Source organism: Daldinia caldariorum, assembly GCF_022478825.1.
Source record: "Daldinia caldariorum strain CBS 122874 unplaced genomic scaffold F4812scaffold_16, whole genome shotgun sequence".
In the NCBI taxonomy this organism is placed as follows: domain Eukaryota; kingdom Fungi; phylum Ascomycota; class Sordariomycetes; order Xylariales; family Hypoxylaceae; genus Daldinia; species Daldinia caldariorum.
In genome coordinates, this window is record NW_025953052.1 from 481,609 (window position 1) to 505,470 (window position 23,862).

The 23,862-nt window shown below is 47.8% G+C and overlaps 8 protein-coding genes and 1 non-coding gene across 9 annotated transcripts; 7 read left to right on the forward strand and 2 right to left on the reverse strand.

Moving 5' to 3' along the window:
* Positions 1-543: 543 nt before the first annotated feature.
* On the forward strand, positions 544-3,825 carry F4812DRAFT_462006 (uncharacterized protein; the record flags this gene model as incomplete). The annotated part of the gene is made up of 3 exons (XM_047937961.1): positions 544-1,604; positions 1,655-3,402; positions 3,467-3,825. The coding sequence occupies 3 exons, from the start codon at positions 544-546 to the stop codon at positions 3,823-3,825; spliced, it is 3,168 nt and encodes a 1,055-aa protein (XP_047787476.1).
* Positions 3,826-5,369: 1,544 nt separating this feature from the next.
* F4812DRAFT_439858 (uncharacterized protein) lies at positions 5,370-8,032 on the forward strand. The gene is made up of 4 exons (XM_047935102.1): positions 5,370-6,340; positions 6,537-6,646; positions 6,795-7,008; positions 7,073-8,032. The coding sequence occupies exons 1-4, from the start codon at positions 6,080-6,082 to the stop codon at positions 7,469-7,471; spliced, it is 984 nt and encodes a 327-aa protein (XP_047787477.1). The 5' UTR covers positions 5,370-6,079; the 3' UTR covers positions 7,472-8,032.
* Positions 8,033-8,238: 206 nt separating this feature from the next.
* F4812DRAFT_t127 lies at positions 8,239-8,328 on the forward strand. The gene has a single exon. It is a non-coding gene; the product is annotated as a tRNA-Phe (tRNA).
* F4812DRAFT_439865 (FAD-binding domain-containing protein) lies at positions 8,306-10,813 on the reverse strand. The gene is made up of 3 exons (XM_047935103.1): positions 9,127-10,813; positions 8,553-9,010; positions 8,306-8,498 (listed from the first exon to the last, which is right to left on the reverse strand). The coding sequence occupies exons 1-2, from the start codon at positions 10,402-10,404 to the stop codon at positions 8,801-8,803; spliced, it is 1,488 nt and encodes a 495-aa protein (XP_047787478.1). The 5' UTR covers positions 10,405-10,813; the 3' UTR covers positions 8,306-8,498; positions 8,553-8,800.
* A 2,319-nt stretch (positions 10,814-13,132) lies between these two features.
* Positions 13,133-15,001, forward strand: F4812DRAFT_439870 (tryptophan permease). The gene is made up of 2 exons (XM_047935104.1): positions 13,133-13,508; positions 13,616-15,001. Exons 1-2 carry the CDS (start codon positions 13,226-13,228, stop codon positions 14,908-14,910), a joined length of 1,578 nt encoding a protein of 525 aa, XP_047787479.1. The 5' UTR covers positions 13,133-13,225; the 3' UTR covers positions 14,911-15,001.
* A 236-nt stretch (positions 15,002-15,237) lies between these two features.
* Positions 15,238-16,882, forward strand: F4812DRAFT_462010 (uncharacterized protein; the record flags this gene model as incomplete). The annotated part of the gene is made up of 6 exons (XM_047937962.1): positions 15,238-15,501; positions 15,599-15,812; positions 15,877-15,968; positions 16,040-16,425; positions 16,489-16,588; positions 16,667-16,882. 6 exons carry the CDS (start codon positions 15,238-15,240, stop codon positions 16,880-16,882), a joined length of 1,272 nt encoding a protein of 423 aa, XP_047787480.1.
* A 415-nt stretch (positions 16,883-17,297) lies between these two features.
* F4812DRAFT_135076 (glycoside hydrolase family 13 protein) lies at positions 17,298-19,953 on the forward strand. Its single transcript, XM_047929571.1, has 4 exons — positions 17,298-17,785; positions 17,918-17,955; positions 18,027-18,555; positions 18,608-19,953. Exons 1-4 carry the CDS (start codon positions 17,734-17,736, stop codon positions 19,771-19,773), a joined length of 1,785 nt encoding a protein of 594 aa, XP_047787481.1. The 5' UTR covers positions 17,298-17,733; the 3' UTR covers positions 19,774-19,953.
* A 27-nt stretch (positions 19,954-19,980) lies between these two features.
* F4812DRAFT_462012 (putative aldehyde reductase) lies at positions 19,981-21,160 on the reverse strand (the record flags this gene model as incomplete). Its single annotated transcript, XM_047937963.1, has 4 exons — positions 19,981-20,447; positions 20,561-20,886; positions 20,995-21,005; positions 21,086-21,160. The coding sequence occupies 4 exons, from the start codon at positions 21,158-21,160 to the stop codon at positions 19,981-19,983; spliced, it is 879 nt and encodes a 292-aa protein (XP_047787482.1).
* An 805-nt stretch (positions 21,161-21,965) lies between these two features.
* Positions 21,966-23,846, forward strand: F4812DRAFT_439909 (uncharacterized protein). Its single transcript, XM_047935105.1, has 3 exons — positions 21,966-22,129; positions 22,205-22,418; positions 22,468-23,846. The coding sequence occupies exons 2-3, from the start codon at positions 22,329-22,331 to the stop codon at positions 23,581-23,583; spliced, it is 1,206 nt and encodes a 401-aa protein (XP_047787483.1). The 5' UTR covers positions 21,966-22,129; positions 22,205-22,328; the 3' UTR covers positions 23,584-23,846.
* The last annotated feature ends 16 nt before the right edge of the window (positions 23,847-23,862 follow it).

Consider the following 23,862-nt stretch of genomic DNA (forward strand, 5'->3'; position numbering starts at 1 on the left):
CCCGTCTCTCGCCCCGTCGACTTTGTACCTTAGACAGACAAACAGACAGACAGCTTAGACGTATCGATTCTGAACCCTAGCTTAGGTACTTTACCAAACCTTTTACTAGCCTCTAGGCCATCTGGTCCTCGCGTAGGACTTTGTACGTACTGTATACTAAAGAAGTAGCATACTGTACGATCCTCAATCGGACCCTCAAGGACTCAAGCTGTTCTCGGCCTCCCAACCCCGCAAGTCCGAGGTAGACCATTTCACTCGTCTACCAATCTTTCCAAAGTAGGGATCAGAAATAATTATAGACTTCTCCCAATTAACAGAACTGGGTTCGTCCCACTTAGCTGGGAGTGTTTTCTTGCTTTCTGCCGCGCCCTTGTTATATAAATCCTCGAAATCCCGTCGTAAGCCGAGCAGCAGTCGGCGCACGCCGGGTCTCCCTGCGTCGTGTTTGATGCGTGAGCTGGCAGTCAGGGCTCAGAGTTGGCGCTGGAGCTTTACCTAGAGCCGAAACCGACCAGATCGATAGCACCACCACTGGATCAGACCATGTCTCAATATGAGAATGCCGCCGCACCCGCTGCTAATATGACATCTACCCTTCAGCAATCGCGCCAATCTGTCCCCGCAAACACGGCGCATCCTCACGCGCACGCGCACGCGCCCTCGCCCGTGCAGCTTCAGCATCAGCCTCAGCCCCAGCCTCAGCCCCAGCAGCAGTCTCAAACTCCCCAGCATAAACGCGTATACCAAGCCTGTATCCCTTGCCGGAGGAGAAAGGTGAGATGTGACTTGGGTAGTGTAGACGATCCCCACGATCCCCCCTGTGTCCGTTGCCGCCGCGAGAGCAAAGAATGTTTCTTTAGCGCTACGAGACGTAAGCGTAAGAACGAGGACGATGCGGACGAACAAGAAGACGACTATATTATTCGCAACGCACGGAAACGGGCCCATGCCGAAGGCACACCTCCATTCGTCGATAAGAAATCTTATAGTAACGTACCCTTAACTCCCGGCGGTTCAAACGGCCGAACGCAGCCCTTAAAGCGACCCAATGCAGATCACGAAGACGGGAAGAACGGCAGAGGAGGAAGTTATACGGACATCGGTGAGGATTCGAACGCTCAGTTGGAAAACCTCGAAGCGCAGAGCGTTATGAGAAAGGAAGTCTACGGGCCTCACGATGCCCTTGACCTGCTGTACAAGGCTGCTACCGACAGGTCCGTCTTTATATCACATCCGTCTAGCCTGCTCCCAAACGAGCGAGTCGCTGATTATTCCAAAAGTCCGCATGATATAAACAGGCGCCACGAAAGCATCGCCTCTGTCGTCCAGCCCTCGCCCGTATCTGTTCCTGGCCGTAAAACGCCGCGGGATCATAGTTCCGGTTATAATGGTCGTTCGGCTGGTCGCACGACTTCGAAATCTGCAGACTTGATTGATCCACTCCTGCAGTCATCAACTAAGAACGATGAGGCGGCTGATATGGAACGTCGGTTGAACGTTGAGAATGAAGCTGGATATCAAGAAGCGCTTGAGGCTTGGTCTAGGTTCAGATTTGTCAGAGCCGGATGGTTCACAAAAGAGGAGGCCATTAGGTATATCGTATAGTAAGTCAATAGCAGCGGCTGTCTTCGCACCTTGCTAACTTATTGTGAAGCTATTACGAGTACCTATCTCCCATGACGCCTATATCGCCGCCAACCTTCCGAAGCCCGGCTTCTCATAGCACCTTATTAACCGAGGAGCCCATACTTACTGTCACCCTACTAACTATCGCATCAAGATACTACCGTATAAGAGCCACAGGTGGGCATTGTAGATCTCACGCCATCCATGAGGAGCTATGGAGATATCTTCGAAGGATGATTGAAAGGTGTCTCTGGGGGCAGGAGGCCTTTGGTGGTGGCTTCTGCGGGTCTGGTGCCGACGAGTCTCAAACATCTAGCACTGCGCCGTGGCGAGGTCTTAGGAAAGGGAGTCTGCGTACGTTAGGAACAATCGAGTCGTTAATGATATTGACTGAGTGGCATCCTCGCGCGCTCCATTTCCCTCCCGACGAGGCAATTGACGAGCTGATGCTTCCCTCTCGCAGCGTATCTCAGCTCGATGATGAAGGGGATCAACGCCCCGGCGGTAACGTTGGGGGCCGTAGAATCGAGAGCTGGCTTGAGCCTGCATGGAGGAGTGACCGTATGTGCTGGATGCTTCTTAGCAATGCGCTAGGACTCGCTTACGAATTGGGAGTTTTCGATGACATCGATGAGCTTCTGGAGACCAATGCCATCACGCGGCCCGAGTACGAGGATGAAGCGTATCGTCTCCGCGCGACGCGGATTAAGCGACTGCTGCTAGTCTACTTAACACAGCTGGCTGGCCGTCTGGGCTGGACGAACATGGTTCCTGATAGCATCCGGAAAACTGACCCTGCCCTATCCGGAAGGCGCCCGATATCAAACGAGGGAAACACGCCGGGCACAACTCAATCGGTCATGTCTAGCAGCTTCAGTTATGTACCCAACGTCGAGCTAGATGATCAAATCATACACTGCTGGGTAGGTGTAAGCGATGCCATGCAACTGGGTAACGAAAGATTGTTTCGATCACGGAAACACACCACAGAGATCATCCAAAGCGGGAACTACACAAAGGCGCTCAAAGAATTCCAGCCGATTCTCAGGAACTGGTGGAGAGAATTCCAGCGTTTCGATATGCCCGAGAACATCCGTCATATACTAACAATCGAGTATGAATATGTACGGATATACGTCAACTCATTGGCATTGCAAGCAGTTGTTGAGCGTTGCACAACAAATGCTGGGGCCTCTAGCAATACCGGACACGGAAATAATACCGCCTCAGGGAATCCACAACTATCACCTCAAACGCAAAACTATCTAGGCAACCTCCCTCTTGGTCACCTAGGGGGCTTCGGCCATGAAGACCAAGAGTACGTAAAGGAAGTGGTGGATGGGTGTAGGAATCTTCTACGAACTGTTGTTGAAGGTTTGTTGAAAGAAGGATACCTCAAGCACGCCCCCGTGCGAACTTACTTCCGCATCATCAGTGGAGCTATGTTCTTGCTGAAGACCTTCGCCCTGGGTGCTCCCAAGTCCGATGTAGAAGTGAGCATCAGTCTCTTGGATCGCACGGTCGACGCGTTACGGAACTGTGTTGTGGATGATATACATTTAGGCACCAGGTTCGGTGATCTACTCGAGTCTCTAACAACGCGACTCCGAGATCGTTTCAAGTACGCACCGGCGACAGGTTCTGGCGAAGGCAAGAGCCCTCGTCAAAATGGCGAGGTGAGCAGAGTCATGGCTACGAACGGAAATCTGCAGGCTAACGGTGTCGAGAATGGCTACCTGAACCAGACTAAATTCAGAGAGGGCCTCAATGTTCCTGGTAAGTATATCACAGCCAATGTCATCTCAGATCCTTGGCATAGGACTAATAGCGAGTCTTGTAGAGCGCTCATCTACTCCTTCGGGCAATGTGTCGGCCACGCCTTTCGACCTCACTACGGGCAGTTTCCCTTACCCAGCCGGGTCAGCTTCGGTGTTCGGACCAGCCACACCGGCACATAGTGGTAACGTTCTAGAATCATCTCACATGGGTGATAATGTATTTGAACCAGGCGCCGACTGGGCTGCTGACGACCAGATGTGGTACCTCCCTCCGGGCCCCGGCCTGTTCCAGAACATGGGAGAGAATTCCAATGTGACGATGACGGATCAGGGAGTTAACGTAGGAGGTATTGACTTGCTTGAGTTCATGGCCATGGACCCACCTTCATTCAATGGTCCTATGGACGGCCACGGATACTAGATGTATCCTGTCTATCTGGATGACGTTGAAGGTCACCAGGTATTTATTCCAGATGATTGATGAAGGGCAAATTGAGCCCTTGACAACACAACTTCTGAAAGACTACGCAGCGCAGCATACGTTCAAGGTCCTAAGGCTCAGATTATGTTTCTATCTGGTCCTCTCTGTTCGCTTGTTATAGATGGAAACAACGTGCCCCCCCCCCCAAACAACAACAACAACAACAACAACAACAAGACATGAGGTAAAGTTTACATGTACGTGAAGATGCATTTCAGTCTCATGGCACCCCATTTTTCTTATTTGTTCCTCGTTCTGTGAAAGTACGTGGAGAGAGCCGCGACGGACTAGAAGCGGAAGTAAAGATACCCTGAAAGGCTTGGGCCGTATTTGATTTTACATATGACGTTCCTGTCAGATTGCTTTCCCCAGGTTTTCCGGAAGCGCTTCCTCTCGCTATGAAATATGCGGAGGAGTTGAAATACGTGTACGTTGAGCTATAGTTGCTTTAAGGGAAATATCCATGGGATAAAGGGACATTACGGATGGGCCAAAGCTTGCTAGGCCCTGAGCCTCGCGGCTTACACCTCCCTAGCGTGATATAACGAATCATGAGGAGAGATTTCTACATAGTACGAAAAATCGGGCTGATACCCCGGGTTTAAGTTGAGAATAAGTAGTAAAACCCGCAGGGTTAAACCGGGGTTCGTTTGTGCTTTGTGTTTTGACGCGACTCGGCCCACCCTATCGTGACGAGGTTCGGGTTCTACCTAGTTGTGTGTTTGAACGGTTCAAGTTGGAACGTGCTGCCCCAAAGAGAGAAAAATAGTATATGGAGCATCGAGTCCTATTTATGATAAAACCACAGGGGCCAAAAACTGGCGCTTTACAGACCAAATATTTGATGGTCTCTATCTCAAATATGGCTTGTGCTTAAAATTAACCGTAAAAAAAAAAGAATCAAGTACCTAGGTCTGAGCAGAAACAGCTGGTAGCGAGACTTGGCTCGAGTCAGCCCAAGGATTTGGCTCAATGCATCATCTTTCACTCAACTACCTAACTTAGGGTATCTATCCCGCCCCCCTAAGTGGGACGCATTAAGGCCACGAATGCTACGGGCGTCTGGTGACCGGCACGTTCCGCTGACGCCAGGAAGATGGTGTATTAGCTTATTTTTGTTGTTGTATTCTTCCAATGATTTAAAAAAGACATAAATGGCTCGCTCGTGATGGCCTCATCAAATTTGGGCACGTTCTAATTAGCAGTACCACATACAAAAAAAGAAAAAAAGAAAAGGGGGTCTACCTAACCTTAGGTAGGATCTGGTGTAGTTTGAAGGAGGGAGATGGGTGAAAGTTGTACGTATTGTACAATACCTTACCAGGTACCTACCTAATATATAAGATATGGTGATTTAATCGTCCATGACTTACTGAAAGGGGCTTAGCATAGGGCGAGACACATGTCAATGGAGCATGGTCTAGTTCAGGAACTATATGCGATATTACCAGTAGCCAAGTAGCCTATATACTGACCGTTACATAACGACGACCCTGTGAAGCTTACATAGTTCAAGCTTTCCAATACGAGCGCTGAAACGCGACAGGGGGAGTGAGTGGTTCAGTAGAACAAGGTAAAGTCTGCAAGAGCTGAACTTCTGTTGATGGAGTTCTCTCGTCCCGGAGTGGAACACCCCCCAGCGCACGATGTCACCCTGGCGTCGCCTCAGTCGGCCCAGCCCAGCCCTTTTGGATCCCTAACAGTACTAGCATGGTACAATACATAGATTTTGTCTGCTAACGTGAGGGATTCTCGTAAGGTAGGTACATTTACCTACTAAAAATGCTAGTAACCTGCTTTCTAATACATAGTAGCCGTTTAATACCTATTACGTGGAGAGTCTAAAATGGATCAGGCCCCGTCCCGATCCTTCAAAAAAGCCCCCAAGGGAACGAGAGATCACCCCGTTCGCTGCTGCTGCCCACCGAGCCCGAAGGGTTCTGCTTTGCTTTTGCTCTAGTTAAACTAACTATTCTCCTCTGCTCCGCTTCTACTTACTTTCCTTCTAGTTATAGTTTTTTCGGTTTGTTGTCTGTCTGTCTGTCTGTCTATCTGTCGTTTGACGACGACAAAGACGAGTTTTTCGACTTTTCTATAACCGAGTAGAGCGATAGTAGTAATTCGCCGGTGTAGTAATAGCCGTGGTAGTCTGTCGTCGCCGATTTTTACTTAACGCGCTGCTGCTGCTGCTACCATGGCCGTACAGACAACGACAACGGCGGCGAGCGCCTCGGAGGCGAACCCGAGCCCAACAGCAATGCCGTCCTTCTCGGTTCTCACCCTCACGCAAAAAGAGCTCACGACGACTTTCACCCCGCCGTCGTCGTGCGCGGAAATGCACCTCACCCAGCTGTCTTCCCCGGTGTATCAGTTATGGCTTAACGAGCCACAACCCGTACCAAGTTCAAAGTTTGGGGAATGCTATCCGTCTGGGTATATTAATGGATATACGAGTGGTTAGTACCTACTACGCGGATGCGAAGAGCGACTGTTCTCTAATCATGTTTCCGGGATTGAGCTAACGTACCTAATGTTATATAGTATGTGATAAACTGGACTCATTACCCATCCTGCTGTGGATGTGTGTGTCGACGACATGCTGAAAGAGGAATGTGTTGGGGATTGCAGAGGAAGTTACTAACATGCCGTAGATAGGAAATGCCTCGAGTTCTATCGCTCCCATGTTCTCGCCGCTGGTTTGTCCTGAAGGCTGGAACACGGCGAGGGCGTGGCCCAATGGATATATAGCTTGTTGCGCCGAGTAAGTAAAGATCCATTTATGGACCATGCGGTATAATTTGTGATGGAAGTAGATGACGCCTACATGCTGCGGAAATCAAACATGACATATCACCCACATACCACTACTCGATTACCAATCATATAACAGAATCTAATTATAGCGATAGTGGCTTTCAGCTTCATGCTCCCGACAAACCGGTAGACACCAACCGGCCCGCGTACGGAGGTACCTGTTATAGTACTTTTACAATTGGCCAGACCGTTAAGGTCACCGCGTATGACACGGAGAGTCTCACGGCGACAGCGGACTGGGTCGCCTCGGCTACGAATGACCAGGCCTATGCTCATCCCATCGACGGCTTCGCGCTCACCTCAGACGACGTGAGTGTTTAAGACAACTACTCTTTCTATTAAGTTATAGGTATGATACTAATATTAGATCTAGTCAGACTCTTCCGGCCTCTCAGGTGGCGCAATCGCGGGTATCGTGATAGGCGTCTTGGTATTTGTGGCCGCTATTCTCGTTGGTTTACTATTCTTCTTTAAACGATACCGCCAGAAGAGGACTCTTCAAACCACGCCGGACGGCTTACAGCAAGACCAGCAACAGCCAGCAGTTCCCCAAGAGCAATGGAGCAATAAGGAGCCGATAGCATCGTCCCCTGCTACGGCTTACACGCAATCGCCGTATACCGCCACTCCAGGAGGGTATGAAATCCCGACGCCGCCTTACCAGGCCACAGGACATTACGAACTCGACTCTTCGACGCCGAATGAGCTTGATTCGGGATGGGCAGGAGGCGAACTAGAGAGTCACGAAACACCGGCGCAAAAGCGGTATTAGGGCGGCATTGCACGGCAGATGGAAGGGGGGGGGAATATCGAAGCGGGACTAATAGGGAGGGGGGAGTTTGCACTGTTTATATACCATTACGACGCACGCGGCGGCATTTCTGATTTCTTACCCTACTTTCTCGGAGCGTTGGAATAGATGAGATTGGATTTTAGGTTGACGAAATGCTACTTACAATTAAAGTATAACGAAAGACCTATTGTCGAGATATATCCTTAGGTACGTCTCTCATACTACCACTACCGCGTACCACCATTATACCTATACACCTACCTCCTACTTAGGTCTGGATATATATACCTAATACATATAAGGTATATGTTAGGTACGAATACCCTTCTATGTAGGAGTAGCTCGACGAACGAATAACCTCCCATAGCAGCAAATCTTTTTATTAATTTTTTATTTTTTATTTTCCCTTAGACATAATACAGGCTATTGTACCAAATTTGTATATTATATTACAATTCCATTGCATATTATATTATCTTATCTTATCTTCCGCGTCGTTATTACTTGGTTATGTTTTTTCTTCGTAATAAGAAATAAATAATATCACGACGCTACTAAAAAAAAAAAAAAAAAGAAAAGAAAAAGGGGTCCCGCACTCGGCCCGCAACACTATCACGCACTATGTAGCCGTCATAAGCAGTAGCTAGCCCTAAACACCGAAAGCTGGATCCACGAAACCGAGAACCCATCACAAAATTTTGACCATTTACATATAGACAGCTAACCATTCGATCTATCAACCACAAGCGGGGATAGCTCAGCTGGGAGAGCGTCAGACTGAAGTCCAACTTCATTCTCAAATCTGAAGGTCGTGTGTTCGATCCACACTCACCGCATTACGATCCGATCTGAAATGGTCTGCATTGTCTTTTTAACCTTTTGCTCTTCTATCTCTACCATCTTCAATCATTTCTTCATTAGGATTGTTTGGTTATTATTTTTGTGGAGGTTAACTGATGATGTCCGGTTAGATACTTGTTGAGTGATGTCTACGTAGGTACATTAGGTAGGTAGGTATCGACACTGTTACTGACTGACTGACTGACTGAACTGTTACTAGATACATGAAGACTCGAGGCACCGTTACCGATCAATAGTTTTATTAAGTCATTATATTTTATGTGCCATTTCATTATAAGTTCATCGCACCTCACCCGCGTTGGGTACCTAAACTAATGCATGGATAAATGGAAAGGATGAAGCGAGACGCGAATGCTCGGGTTCAGTATACATTAGGTACCTAGGTAGGTACCCTATGTATGTATGCATGGGTATCAAAAATGAGCATTGGTATCTGATAAATCGCTCTTAAGGTTTCCAGCCTCCGGTTCTGTTTCGAAAGAATCCATTAGGATCTACGCTCTCCGATACTGCGTGTGCAAAAGCCCTGCTCTCCGGACGTAGGCGCGCGAAATAATCTTGCTGATGGAAGCCGTAGTTCATGAAGATGGGAAGGTAGATGTCGGGCAGGGTGCCGTCTTTCTGCCAGCCGACTACACGATCGCGGACTCCGCCGTACTATATATGGCGCAGCGCAGTATTGTTAGCAAGCTCCTCTTATAAGCCAAAAAACACGAAGCGGGGATCATAAGGGCTTGATTGAAAGCATATATATAAGGTATATATATACTTACAGTGTTCTGTAGCTTCTGGTCCATCTTCGCATAATCACCTTGAGGCAAGAAGCTATAGTTCAACTCGATAATAAGACGGTGCGCTTCGTCATCCGTGTCGATTAGATCCGCGCCCCTGGCCTTCGCAGCCCGGGAAATGGCCTTGGGGAAGGGTTGGTACGCGATGGAGGCAATGATACCCGGTTCGAGGAGAACCGTGTCCGTGATGCTGCGCCAGTGGGCGTGGATACCTTCCATCACTTTCACGCTGTTCTCGGCCGACGGCATGGGGATCGTCTCGGTGCCGATCTGCACGACGGACAGTGGGACGATGACCCAGTTGCTACCAGCCATCAGCTTCGCGTAGGTCTGGACCTTGGTGGTGTCGAGGAGAGGCCCGACATCCGTGAAGTTCTTGAATGTTCCCTCGGGAACTACCGGGCCGTCGTAGAATAGGAATAGAATCCAGGTATCGATGAGGTCGATGTTGCCGCGCTCCGCCGTGACGATGACTGCTGCTTTGTCGTCCTGGTTGTACTCGGTGAAGTCCCGCACCGCCTTCAGCAGCTTCTTGTCTTTCTCAGGGGTGCGAAGGAAAACCAGGTTGCCGCCGAAGACATCGCCTTGGCGGTATAGTTGAAGAACATAGGTTGTCACGATACCGAAGTTGTTGCCACCTCCCTTGAGGGCTTTGAATAGGTCCGCGTTCTTGGTGGCAGATGCGGTTGTGATTGTACCATTGGCGAGCACGATCTCATACTCCAGTACGGAAGAAGCAGCCCAGCCGTACTGGGCCGACATATACGATAGACCGCCACCGAGAACAAGGCCACCTACGCCCGTGTTGCCAATACGGCCACCGACAAATGTCCAGCCTGTTCCTTGAAGTTCAGCTGAAATGCTGTCTAATCGTTGGCCTGGCCCCACCCTGGCTATACCTGTCTCCTGATCCACGATAACCTGCTTGAGCTTCTGCGTTGAAATAAGAGGGCCGCCTTTGACACTCGCCCAGCCATTGTTTGGGTTGTGCCCTCCAGACTTTACAGCAAAGGGTTCGGTGTTGTTATTGAGGACCTTCACGATGGCAGATACCTCGTTAGCGTCCTTGGGGAAAAGGATACAAGAAGGCTTCAGGGCGGAACACGAGGTAGACCAATACTCGTTCTGCTCGTGGATGTAGGATAGGTCAAGACGGTGAGAAACGTCAATATTAGAAATGTCCTTTAGGGTGGAACAGGTGTCAGCAAGAGCTAGCCTTGATAGGGCGAGAGTCGAGGCGAGGACCCAGGTAGAGACCATCTTGACTTGTAGGAAAGCCTCCTAGTGGTGGTTATGGTCTTCTTTGGTGCCTCAGGACTAGCTACTCGGTGGACAGGTACTGGAGGAGCGGTTGTCTGTCCTAAACCCTCTCAGTTGACGGCCGGCCTCGCCCCTTCATATACAAGTTGTTGCTCATAGCCAAGCTACGAGTTTACTTGCTTCCTAAGCAACTACCAGGCACAGGCGAGGTCCGTCCATTATGGAGAACGAGGTTCAGAAATTTCAATGTCACATAGCTCCCATCCCCAGATCCGGTTCATTATGAGGACTCGTTGGCAAGGGTGAAAGCGTCAGCGCCAGCGCAAGGATCACAAGTTTAATTCACATAGAATCAATATTTTACCTTGCTCCATGGTAGTCACGTTAGCTTATCTCCTTTAGACACGTCTTTCCCCGCCTGCATAAGTTCTACATTATCAGGTAGGATCAAGTTCTGCGGGAACCACGAAGCATCCAATAATTGAATCTTCACGGCGGTCATCACCCGGCTAGCACGATGCAGCCCATCGTGCTCGAACCAATAACTACGCGAGCAGCGCCAGCCGTTGGATGCCGGGGATCCGGAAGCGAAAGCCGTCAGATGAGAAAATGTAACGCCTTCAGGTCCGGTTCCTGGGCGAAATGACTATGTATGTGCCGATTCTAAGGAACCGGGCGAGAGGAGTCTAGGAAGAAAAAAAGAAGATCGGTTGAGGTTTATGATATATAGTGTCATGCTTTCTAGCAGCGCTAGGGTTAACGAGGAATAATACGGCTTTGCGTGGAATGAAGCTTAATATCCGGCAGTGGCCTGTCCGACTTCAGGCAACCGATTTTGACGAAACACATCAGCTGCGCAGATGCGCCCTGCCAAGATAGAGGCTTACGGGGGAAGACATTTCAAACCATGCTGGCGGGACGAGAAGTCAGTTTCCGCCTAATGACCGGCACGGCTGCATATGCCAAGCCTGCAGTGCCATTATAGCGTTACGAGCTTGGGGGAGTATAGAGTTGCATTTCCCAAGCTATGGATAACGCGGCACTGGGTTTGATACCTCTATAGGATGTTATTTGCGTTGAGATCTTGATATGTCTCACACGCACGACTGTGGGGTTATAAGGGATATCACGTTACACCGTATCCTGTCTTTGGTTGCCATTGTTTTCGTGGTAAGATGACGATACCGTCTAGTGGGATAAGCGTGTAAGCAGAGCCGCTGGATCTTTGCTTTTGAAGGATTGCGGGATCAGAAAGGTGTCATGCCATGCATACTTTTTTTCTCTTGCATTCGGTTACGCCTACTTTTGTCGTTTAGATTAGAACTCTTTTACCAAGCCTGAGATATTTTTAATAAATCTCTCCGAATCTGTAGGTGGTACTTGGGTTTATTATAGTTCTTATGAATGAATAGTAGTATAGGGGGGGAAGAAGAATATATATAGCCCACGAGAAGCTGTAGTCTGTACGGATAGGTAGCCCCATAACTTTTCACCCGATGTTCACCTCTTTGCCGTATACTCGAAATGACCTTCTTCTTCCTCTTCTTCTCCTTTCACTCACTGCTGACGTACCCATTGGGGGCGTCTGATGTGCATCGTGCAATCTTAGACCTGCATAGAAATACGAAAAAAAATGGAGAGAGAGGTAGATGCATTGTAGTTATCTGTGCTTTAATCTCCATCTCGCAGGCTGCATCATATTTCTCCTAATCATGCCATCGGGAGTGAAGAGCCATGCAACTCACCATAGTTATGCAGCCACATCTGGTCTTACATGCATTCGCTAGCTAACTGCCTTTATTCCGACTCATGTCTCAGCAAAAGTTATCTCGAACCCGAAAGCTAGCCTTGACATGTGGTCCCGTCTAAGAGGGAAGTTACCTAAGCGTCTTTACATCATCTAGCGTCTCGCTTTCAGAGCTTCGCTTCTTATAGGCCTGCCCGCGGGGTATAAAATGATACCGTGGTATCGAAGATTGCTGTTTTCATTTGATTGCGCACCGTCCCGATGGCACGTTAGACCAGGAAACTGGTGCATATAGTTGTATTGCCGACTTTGTGGATTAGTGATAACTTAAGCGTCTTAAAAGCGTCGTCACAGGTCACGTATCAGTTATTGATAATTAGTATAAGAGGTACATGTTAAAGTTGCACTCATCTTGGCACATATTCATAATCACATCTCATTGCCAAATGTAGAAGTGGTTATTAGTTTTACATTACTGCATCTGTCTAGCAATTACTAATAAGAGGTAGACATAAGAGGTGCATTTTCAAGTGAAGGGCAACTGAGAATAATCAATAATAAAGGGTCTTCCTTCGATGCATATAAGAGCCTCATAGTAGAGGTGATTTATAGCTTCTTCCCTGGCTAGAAACACATTTATAGTTTTGGGTAGTTATGACTTGAAGTTACAATAAAGTTTTAATCCATTCCTTTCTTTTCTGATTGCATGACTCTTATCAAAGAACCTCATATCCTCGGTGAAGACTTTTGACGGCTTCGTTTGCCTTCCCGATTAGGCAAGTGGAGCGGGAGACGGTAAACTCTTCAGGTTTAGCGTTTAGCCCAGCAAAAGATTTTTACTCAAAACACCATACCCGTGTGAAATGGCGTGCTTCGATACATGCAAAGCCCATTTAAATAAAAGCCAATTTCCAGTATCCTGTAAGGCGACGGCTGAAAATCAATAATGCGAGCTACATCGTTAGCCGGTGGGGTTAATACTTTTTTTTTTTTTTTTTTTTTTATTCTTTCGGAGTTGAAGGTTTAATTCGAACTAATAGAATATAAAGAACGAAAACCCAAATTTTATATGATATGACGATGATGGATATCGACGCCGAAAAGAACGCCCAGGCGTCGGCGTCGGCCACGGCCTCCCACGAATATGTGAACGAAGATAGGCTAAGACGTTCGCTATCGTCGCGCCAGGTTCAGATGATAGCTATCGGAGGTACCATCGGAACTGGTCTATTTCTGGGTACGGGGAAAGCATTGGCGACCGGCGGTCCAGCTTCGTTATTACTCAGTTATGCTATCGTCGGAGGCATCGTGTTCGTGACGATGCTGTGTCTTGGTGAAATGGCTGCTTTCGTCCCTGGTAAGTTGAGCCGACGGTAACCGATCTTATATATGGATTTCTGAATAGTTACCACCTCCTATATATAACAATTTATACTAACCTAAACCCCCCCTTACCTTATAAAGTGGCCGGCTCGTTCTGTACCTTCTCGGCGCGTTATCTGGATGATGCTTGGGGTTTCGCCCTGACCTGGAACTACTGGTTTAATGATGCCGTATCTACGGCTGCCGATTTAGTTGCTCTACAACTTGTCCTCCAGTACTGGACCGACACATTCCCCTGGTATGCCTTGGGACTTATCATCTGGTTCTTACTCGTCCTAGCCAACATCATAAATGTACGCGCTTACGGCGAAGTAGAATACTGGCTATGTCTCCTAAAGGTCGTCACCATCGTTGTTTTCATCATCTTGAGTATCGCTGTCAATGTCGGCGGAAATACCTCGCATGAGTATATCGGTGCGCGAAACTGGTATATTGGCGACGCGCCTTTCGTCGGCGGTATCGGTGGATTTGCCAGCGTCTTCGTAACCGCATCTTTTGCCTACGGTGGCACGGAATCCATCGCCATTACCGCCGGTGAGACCAAGGACCCGGCTCGTCAGCTACCGCGTGTTGTGAAGAATGTCTTCTGGCGGATCTTATCCTTCTACATCCTCGGTTCCCTGATGATCGGCCTCAACGTGCCATATGACTACCCGAACCTCAACTCAAAAGATACTCGCACTTCCCCTTTTACAATCGCTTTTCAGCTGGCCGGGTCTAAAGTAGCGGGGTCTTTTGTCAACGCCGTCATTCTTACGAGTGTTATTTCGGCAGGAAACCACGCTCTTTTCGCTGGATCTCGTCTCCTATATACATTATCCGTTAACGGCCACGCGCCCAAGGTATTTGGACGCTTGACGCGGTTCCAGGTACCATGGGTAGCTGTTCTCTTTACCTCGGTAATTTCTGGCTTGCTATTCGGCGCCTCTTTTATCGGGGCTGGTCAGCTGTGGACGTGGCTGCAGAATATCGTGGGCGTCTCCAATCAGCTTTCCTGGATTAGCATCGGCATCACCTCGCTACGATTCCGTGCTGGCTTAAAAGCACAGGGCAAGGAGCATCTCCTGCCCTTTAAGAACTGGATGTATCCGGCTGGACCAATTGTTGCCGTAGTATTAAACAGCTTTCTTGTTCTTATTCAGGGATGGAGTTGTTTCAGCCCCAAGTTTAACGCTGTTGACTTCGTCAGTTACTACATCGAGCTGCCTGTTTTCGCACTGATGTTCGTCTCGTGGAAGTTAATTAAGAAAACGAAGTTTAAGAGGGCGAGTGAGATGGATCTGGTTACTGATGTATACACCAAGGACGATATTGAGCCGGAAGAGGATGGATGGGCCGGAAGGGCCAAGAGAGTTGGTGGTTGGTTCTGTTTTTAAATCTCGATATCCATTTTGGTTATTATTATGTACTTTATAAGTTTCAATATACCCGCCTATGTTTGCTTCTTGCATATTTCAAGAAAAAACACCGTTTACCATAAATGATAGATCTCTTACCATTGACATAAGACTTATCACAATTTATCTTAACTTCAACAAGGGTCTGGTTCATGCATGTGTCAGTTAAACTCCGAAAGCCAAAGCCAAAGCCTAAGCCGAGACCGGGGAAGCAAAATCGAATTGCCACTAATTCAAAGACTTTACTAAAATATCGAACACTTTTTTTTTTTTTCCTCTTTGAAATTTCCGTTGCAACTAAACACGATGTCGTACGGATCCATAAGTGCGTCGGAAGGGTCTACGAAGGGCTCCGACACCCTCGTTCAATCGTCGCAGGTTAGAGACCACCTTGAAAATGGAATCGTGACCCCCGCGCCTGTCGGTGACGGCGAGCAGGTGCAGACAGAAGAAAGTCTTGCAGAGCACGGAGATGCACAGCACCAGACGATATGGCAGAAATTCAAGAGATTTTATGAGAGGAATATAGGCCTATTTTTCGTGTTCCTTGCCCAAGTCTTCGCATCGCTGGTACGTCAATTTCTCTTCTTTTTTTTCTTTTCCTTTTTTTGTTTTCTACAAACGGTACAGCCGAATCTGAGGGACGGGGATATTAACACTTACACAGATGACCATGGCAACACGGTTGCTGGAGACGGGCTTCGAGACCAAATTCCACGCCTTACAGATTATCTTCGTACGCATGCTCGCCACGGCAGTACTGGGTTCTCTGTGTATGTGGTATAAGAAAGTGCCCGATTTTCCGCTCGGACGTCGCGATATTCGCGGCCTCCTGGTGTTGCGGGGACTGACTGGCTTCACAGGCCTCTTCTGTTCCTATTGTAAGTCTGGTCCTTTTATTCACGTACTTGGACGGAACGGCCGTTATTGATACATTTCTATCAGACTCGCTATCATATTTGAACATATCGGACGCCACGGTGATTTCTTTCTTGGTGCCAACTATGACCGCCTTGGTGTGTTTCATAGCTCTAGGGGTAAGTATATCGAGCAACCCCAAACTGTACTCTGGAAAGACATGTTCTTACCCGTCTTCTACCCGTTCTAGGAACCATTCACGATAAAAGAGGCCGTAGCAGGTCTGATTGCATTTAGTGGCGTGCTCTTCATCGCCCGACCTACGTTTCTCTTCCCGCAGCACAGGGTACAGGAACCAGAGCTCGATGGAACGAGGCTATTCATGGCGGACCAGCCCAAGGGCATAGTCCCTTCCGTACCGGCGACACCCGCTGAGCGTACGGTCGCCGTTCTCTTGGCTGTCATCGGTACCTTTGGTGCTGCGGCGGCGTACTCCACTATTAGAGTCATCGGAAAGCGCGCGCACTCGCTCGTGAGCGTCAACTACTTTGCTGTCCTTGCGACAGTCGGTTCATTCGTCATCATTCTTGTCCTTCCAGATTTGCACTTTAAGATTCCTCAGACTGTTGCGCAATGGTACGATACGCTTCTCATTTGCCCACCTTAGGTATTAGGTATCCAAAGTTGATATATCTATAGGCTCCTCCTGACAGCTATAGGCATTGCCGGTTTTCTGCTTCAGTTCCTATTGACAGAGGGCTTGCAGAGAGAGAAAGCGGGCAGAGCAACGAATTTCATAGTAAGTTAACTTCGCTGCGATGTTTAGGCGCATGCGATCGTGTGAGAAGCTAGCTAGCTAACCAGGGACTTTATTTAGTACACGCAAATGGTTTTTGCGCTCATACTTGAACGGGTGGTCTGGGGCACGACGCCTCCAGCTGAAAGTCTCTTCGGCAGCGCCTTAATTATCGGGTCGGCGATATGGGTTAGTTTGCAGAAGAGCGAGACAACTACTGAGCAGAAAGCTCGGGTCGTCGACGAAGAGCGGAGCTTGTTAGGAGCTGAAGCTCCTACAGAGAATCGCGGAGATTGATCTTACGCAACCTTATAACTACTATATACACTACCACGCCACCACAGCCATTCAAAATAAGAAAGTTCGTCCGTATGTAAGAAGTAAGTTTTGTTAGTGATGAAAATCGAAAAGGAAGAAAAAGAAGACGTTTATTGGGTGCATCTATTAGACAAGCGGATCTCCTAATTTGTTTACTAGGTATGTCCACTACCTCGCAAAATGTATCTGTCAAGGATGTTCAAGCATCCTGCTATGATATGTATGTATTGGTAGGCTGAAACATCGCGCTTGTGGAAGTGCTAGTATAGTTATGATACGAAGATGACCTCCGTGTGGTTATGGAAATGTAATAGAGAATATGGACGGATGCCATGTGCGTTAGCCCAACTTGATATATGTTTAGCTATCACATGTTGAGAAATGCTTAGGTTACCTATTAGGTTGGGGGGTCTTCATTATTTCGAAACCAGCCGCTAGAACGTGAGAAAGACCTCAGCAAAAAGTGGGCGTTAATATGTCCCAGCCAAGTCGTTTTCTGGACTGCGAATCCCTTTGTGGGATGTCTTTGAACCTCCACTAATGTCTATTCGAAGGAGGGGTTATCGTACATACATTACGCACTGCCACCGAAAAGCTGCAGCTAACATTCGACACTTACGAAATAAGTTCGCCTACAACTCACTCGGGGGCTGGGGAGTAACGTAGATCTCAGCAGCCTGATGCGGCTCGACGTCAGTTGCTGATCCCGAGGGGAAACGCATCGATGCCCAATATAGACAGATTCAAGTATATTGCTGTTACTCGGGAGAAACTATAGGGAGAGCCAAAAGTTATCATCCAAGTATTGAAGCTTATTGTCTTTAAACAAAATGTCTGCGACCGAGTCATCCTATTCGACGCCTAAGTGGTGGAAAGAAGCTGGTATGTTAAACAAACTCTCTGCTCCTTAGATATACTGTCAAAATTGAAATGCTCCAATCTAGCTACCCAAGTCAATATAATCCTGAAGGACTTATTATATTAGAAAGCCAAAGCTGACCTTTTGTCTTCTAGTCGTCTACCAAATCTACCCCGCAAGCTTCCAAGCTCAGGTAGGTTACCTACAAGACTCAAGGGTATCCTGCTAGAGTTGTGTTAATTATGTGCAATCCGACGCAAAAAGCCAGGAGTTACCTCAGTATGGGGCACTGTAAAGGGTATTACTTCGCGGCTAGATTACCTGAAGTCTTTGGGTGTTGATGTGGTCTGGTCATCACCCATCCTGAAATCGCCACAGGCGGATATGGGCTACGATATCGCCGACTATAAGCAGATTGATGAGCGATATGGAACCCTAGAAGACATTGATGAACTGATCACCGAGCTCAAGAAGCGCGACATGAAGCTCATGATGGACCTTGTGGTAAACCACACCAGCAATGAGCACCCGTGGTTTCTCGAGAGCCGCGCAAGTATCGATAGCCCCAAGCGGAGCTGGTACATCTGGAAGAAGCCGAAGAGCATCGGCCCCGATGGGATACCAGAACCACCGAATAACTGGGCGCAGATCTTAGGTGAAGCTAACTCTGCTTGGACCTATGACGAGAAGACCGGCGAGTTCTATCTGAGCCTCTTTACACCGGAGCAGCCAGACTTGAACTGGGAGAACCCTGACGTACGGACGGCTGTTTGGGACGTAATGCACTTTTGGAGTATGGTGACGCACTTATTTCTAATGTCTGTATGATACTGACCCAGTCGTAGTGGCCCGAGGCGCATCTGGTTTTCGAATGGACGTCATCAATCTAATATCCAAAGCACCTGGCTTCCCCGACGCCGATATAGTACTGGATCCTGGACACAGGTACCAACCTGGATCTAAATACTTCGTTAACGGGCCAAAGCTACACGAATACCTACAAGAGATGTACCGGGAAGTCCTGAGCAAGTATGACACAATTACGGTTGGCGAGATGCCTGGAGTCAGCGACGAGAAGGAAATCTTGCGTAGCGTTGGTGCCAACTCCGGGGAGTTGAGGATGATCTTCATATTCGACCTAGTCGATATCGACAAGCCAAATGTCAGGATGGCTCTTAAACCATGGGATGTGAAGGAGATGAAGTCTATCATCACAAGGTGGCAACGAGTAATGATTGAGAATGACGGCTGGAACTCGGTGTTTATTGAAAACCACGATAATCCGAGATCAGTCTCGCGGTATACGGATGATAGTGACGAGTGGCGCGAAAAGGGAGCCAAGCTCCTCGCTCTCATGCAGACTACTCTCGGAGGCACACTATTTGTATACCAGGGCGAAGAGATTGGCATTCGAAACGCTCCAACGACCTGGGATATCGCCGAGTTCAAAGATATCGAGACCATCAACTACTGGAAGAAATGTGAGAAGCTATATGTGGATGACAAGGAGAAGCTCGCATATGCCCGAAAGGTAATCGACATGAAAGCACGCGACCATGCTCGAACGCCCATGCAGTGGACCGCCGGGGAGAACGCCGGATTCTGTGACCCGGGGACTAAGCCGTGGATGAGAGTTATGGACGATTACCAGAAGGTAAATGTCGAGGCTCAGATCAAAGCGGACGACCCCGGCGAGTTTTCCGTCTGGCAGTTCTGGCAGTGGGCTCTCAAGCACAGGAAAGATCACGCAGACGCTTTCGTGTACGGGGACTTCCAGGAGCTGTCGCATGAAGATCCCGAGGTGTATGCATATGTTCGTACAAGCGTCAGGGGGGATCGCTGGCTTGTCCTTCTTAACTTTTCCAAGAAAGAACTTGAGTGGACGCTGCCCCCAAGTTTCAAAGTCGAGTCTTGGGTTGTCAGCAATTATGGGAGGGATGTTCCAGATAAACCGAAGCAGTCGGGTGTGCCCCTGAAACCTTGGGAAGGGGTATTGGGGAAGCTTAAATAGCCCTGATAAAAGTTGGGGGCTATAATCGCTCGTGATATGGGTAAAGTTAAGATCTAAATAAATTTCTCATCATTGACAATAACCGTAGGATATACTGGTGACCTGAGTGTTAAAACAGATTAAATTAGGTACCTACCCCCTATTATCTGGCGCGGTAATTTAATCTAGTTAAACTAAGCATAACCCCCCAAGGAGTTTTCATCGTGCTTAGTCGTTCAGGCTAGACTTAACAGGGTCCCAAGCAATAGGGGCATACACGTCTGTGTTCAACTTCTCAACATCCTCCTGAGATAACTCGAAGTCGTAGATTGCGGCGTTTTCGACGATTCTGGAAGGAGTAACGCTCTTGGGAAGCGGGAGATGACCTTTCTGCAAGCTCCATCGGATCAAGATCTGAGCCTGAGTCTTGCCGTATTTCTCCGCGAGGCTAACCAGCGTCGGGTCACCAAATCGCTCACCCCTGACAACAGGGCAGTAGGCTTCAACAGCGATATTGCGCTTCCTGGACCACTCAACGATATCCTCACGACGGCACCACGGGTGGATCTCCCACTGGCCAACTGAGATGACACCTCCTTTGCCCTTACCACCCCTTTCGGTCTCGAGCTCCGCAATGTGCTTTTCTAATTCGTCAAGATGGTGGACGCCATAATTGCTGACGCCAATAGATCGGACTGTAAAGCGTCAGCAGGGTTACATCCTCATCTCATCACGTCTTATCGGCGTATAATCTCAGGTAGGCGAATGAAGTAGGATGAAATGAGAAATGACATGAGAAAGAACATACCCTTGCCTTCTTCGACAGCTTCCACAAGTGCTTTCCACACAGCTTTCCGGGCCGCTGAGCCACCGTAAGGCGCATGAATGAGTACAAGGTCGATGTAATCCAGTCCCGATTCTTGCAGACTCTTATCAACTTGCGCCTTTGCGGCTTCGTATGACATTAGCTTAGGGGGAATCTTGGTCGTGAAAAAGATGTCGGATCGGGGCAGCCCGCTAGTCTTGATAGCTTTTCCACAATCTTTTTCATTCTTGTAGAAAGCGGCCGAGTCTACGTGGCGGTAGCCGGCTTTGAACGCTTCCAAAACAGCCTTCTCAGTTTCTTCTGGCGGGCTAGAGATTGATAATAACGTATATTAGACAAAATTTTCTTTTTTCTTTTTTCTTTTTTCTTTTTTTTTTTAAAAAAAAAACAGATAAGCTAGATTACATCGGACTCACGTCAAGTATACCTAAGAAGTGTCAGTGTCAGTGTCAACTTGAGCGCCTACACATGATCGTGATAAGAATCCATAGAATGTGAGGCACTTACACCGAAACCTAGCAGCGGAATTTCATAGCCGCTGTTCAGCTTGAAGGTGGAATTGATGGTGTAAGAGGTTGTCATAGTTCTACTAGGAGAGTCGTTGGTTAGCTTGGTGTGGAGGTATCCTAGTCGAGGCCGAAAGTTTGTCTTGAGCAGGATGGAACGAAGATTTATCCGGTACAAACTCATCGCCGAGGTAGAGTAGAGCGGAGAGGAGAGGAGGTATGTTAGGAAGAAAATACCTGTTACTCGCCTAACTTTATTTTGTCTAAGAAGAATACTATCAAGTTTATTTTAGTTATGAGATATATAAACCGAGAGATGGTGGTTGTAGGTTAAAGCTGATCGACGATAGACCTGGAGAAAGAGAGAGAGAGAGAAGGGGGGGAGGGGTATAAATAAGTTTAAAGCTCTTTTTGACCGGAGATTTAGTAATGGATATTTATTTATTTATTTATACCCATCTCATATTGTGTCAATAGTTACCTAGGGAAGTTACTAACTCACTGATTTGATTATCAAGCAACCTTGTCGGCCTTGTATATCACCATTTAAGACCGAAAAGTCACCATTGCCTTTCGGTTTTTGTTTTTATTAACTTGGTTATCTCCGTTTATCCTCGATCGAATAGGTAATCGTTACCTACCTGTACGTAGTAATACTACCCAAGGTACCTATATAAATATACTAATAAGTTGTATATATAATGAAGTAGCGTCGACGGATATAGTGGTTGCACTGAGGTCATACCTGTGAGAGGTAGGCACTATTATGTAACGGGATGGACTACCTAGGTACCTAACCTAATGGTGGGGTGAGGGGCATTGAAAGAAATGCCGTAGTGCCAAGTCGCAATGAAAGCTTCCCTTCATTATACAACCACTGTCAAGATACCTAACAGGTTTAGATAGATCATTGTCTACCTACCTACCTTAACCTTTGTTAGAATATGAATTTTATGCTATACGACAATCGGCAGCCAATCGCATTTCTTAGTAGCGCTAGAAGTTGCAACTTCTTTGAAATCTAAGCGTTGAACCTTAAACATAGGTAGACCATTTATTTAGTTTTATTTATCTCTTCTTGCAAACACATTGGTAAATATTTATTTATTTCCATCTTTAGTGCTCAATTTCCAGAATTTGTACCCTCGCTCCAACACTTCGCGCTCATATATTTTACAAGACTATTTATACTGCAACATAGAGGGGATCTCTATACCAGTACATAAATCCACACACCTTCAGCTATGCAGCTTGTTGGGTCAAAGGCGTCGCAACGCCTAGATGATATAGGTGAGGGAAGCGTCACTCTGCTTCCCGTGGACCCGGAAGACATGGTAAGCCTACATCTCCAATTGATTGGTACACAGAATCTAACCTGTCAAGTGGCACGCAAATAACCTAATAGGACCCGAAGACATCGTCAAAGCGCATGCGATCCGAAAAGTGACGACAGAAACAAAGACTGGCAGCACCATCTCAGAAAGGGTACATACCGACCTTACGATACGAGTCACTTCGACCTTCTTCGACCCGGGCGCGTCCCAATTACACGTCTCGGGCACAGTCATCGTCGAGAACAACTTTGCCAGTCTCGGACAGTACCACACACTCGACCTCGAGCTGAACCGGCCGTTTACATTATGGAAGAACTACGGTTGGGACTCGGTAGCAAAAGAAACCCTAGCAGACGCGCTCAAGCAGGATAAAGAGGGCGCCGTAGCGGCTGTAGTGATGCAGGAGGGTATCGCGAACATCTGTCTCATCACCGAATACCGTACTATACTCAAACAAAGGGTAGAGAGCACAATACCTAAGAAGAGGTCAAGCAGTTCAGAACAGGACTCGGGGATGAAGCGGTTCTTTGAAAAGACCTTGAGCACTTTAATGCGCAGCATAGACTTCTCGGTTCCTCGACCATTACTGCTTGCTAGTCCCGGATTCGTCGCGGGGGATTTCAAAAAGTACGTGTCGGACGAGGGTGCACGTAGGGGTGACAAAGCTATGATGGCTATGGCTAGAGGAGCGACAGTGGTGCATTCGAGTTCGGGGCATCTGCACAGCTTAAACGAAATACTGAAAAGTTCCGAAGTCATGGCAACTATGAAGGACATGAAGTTCTCCAAGGAGACTAGATTTATGGACGATTTCTTCGACAAGTTGCGAAAAGACGACGGTCGAGCCTGGTACGGCACGGGCCCGGTGGAGAAGGCCGTCCGAGAAGGTGCCGTTGGTAGAGGTGGAGGCGTCTTGCTGATCAACAATTCACTATTTCGAAGTATGGATATCGCGACAAGAAAGAGATACGTAGCTATGGTCGACAAGGTAAAAGAGGACGGGGGAGAGGCAAGAATTCTCAGCAGTGATCACGAGAGTGGGCAACGGTTAGATGCTCTAGGAGGCATAGCTGCTATACTTACATATCCCATGCTAGATCTGGACGAAGAGGATGAGACAGGTGCCGATGGGAATGCTGAGACGGAGGGGGGCATGATAATATGAATTTTTAATATATCCCCTGCTGTATTGGCGGTGTTACTATGCAAGTGGGTGGCAGTGCTATACGGAAATCAGATATTAGGCGCGTTTGGTTGGAGACAATGACATATGATGACGCACATAAGGGCTATGAAAAAGATGGTTCATAGGAGGTACCTATTAGAAGGGGACCTAATTGGAGTACAAAGAAAAGTGAGCTTTACGTCATTATGCGCCGTTTGTCCTCAGTTCTAAACGTTCTTCTCATTGCTGATACATGGGTAATAAGCCGTTTACAGTTTA

Bases quoted from the DNA above. Each gene is read 5' to 3' on its own strand.
- F4812DRAFT_439858 (XM_047935102.1), top strand. From the start codon at position 6,080: ATGGCCGTACAGACAACGACAACGGCGGCGAGCGCCTCGGAGGCGAAC. The intron at 6,341-6,536 runs GGTTAGTACCTA...AACATGCCGTAG, and splicing joins ATATTAATGGATATACGAGT to ATAGGAAATGCCTCGAGTTC. The intron at 6,647-6,794 runs GTAAGTAAAGAT...TTATAGCGATAG, and splicing joins TATATAGCTTGTTGCGCCGA to TGGCTTTCAGCTTCATGCTC.
- F4812DRAFT_439865 (XM_047935103.1), bottom strand. From the start codon at position 10,404: ATGGTCTCTACCTGGGTCCTCGCCTCGACTCTCGCCCTATCAAGGCTA. The intron at 9,011-9,126 runs GTAAGTATATAT...CGCCATATATAG, and splicing joins ACCAGAAGCTACAGAACACT to TACGGCGGAGTCCGCGATCG.
- F4812DRAFT_439870 (XM_047935104.1), top strand. From the start codon at position 13,226: ATGACGATGATGGATATCGACGCCGAAAAGAACGCCCAGGCGTCGGCG. The intron at 13,509-13,615 runs GTAAGTTGAGCC...TACCTTATAAAG, and splicing joins AATGGCTGCTTTCGTCCCTG to TGGCCGGCTCGTTCTGTACC.
- F4812DRAFT_135076 (XM_047929571.1), top strand. From the start codon at position 17,734: ATGTCTGCGACCGAGTCATCCTATTCGACGCCTAAGTGGTGGAAAGAA. The intron at 17,956-18,026 runs GTAGGTTACCTA...CGACGCAAAAAG, and splicing joins CCGCAAGCTTCCAAGCTCAG to CCAGGAGTTACCTCAGTATG. The intron at 18,556-18,607 runs GTATGGTGACGC...ACCCAGTCGTAG, and splicing joins GGACGTAATGCACTTTTGGA to TGGCCCGAGGCGCATCTGGT.
- F4812DRAFT_439909 (XM_047935105.1), top strand. From the start codon at position 22,329: ATGCAGCTTGTTGGGTCAAAGGCGTCGCAACGCCTAGATGATATAGGT. The intron at 22,419-22,467 runs GTAAGCCTACAT...TAACCTGTCAAG, and splicing joins CCGTGGACCCGGAAGACATG to TGGCACGCAAATAACCTAAT.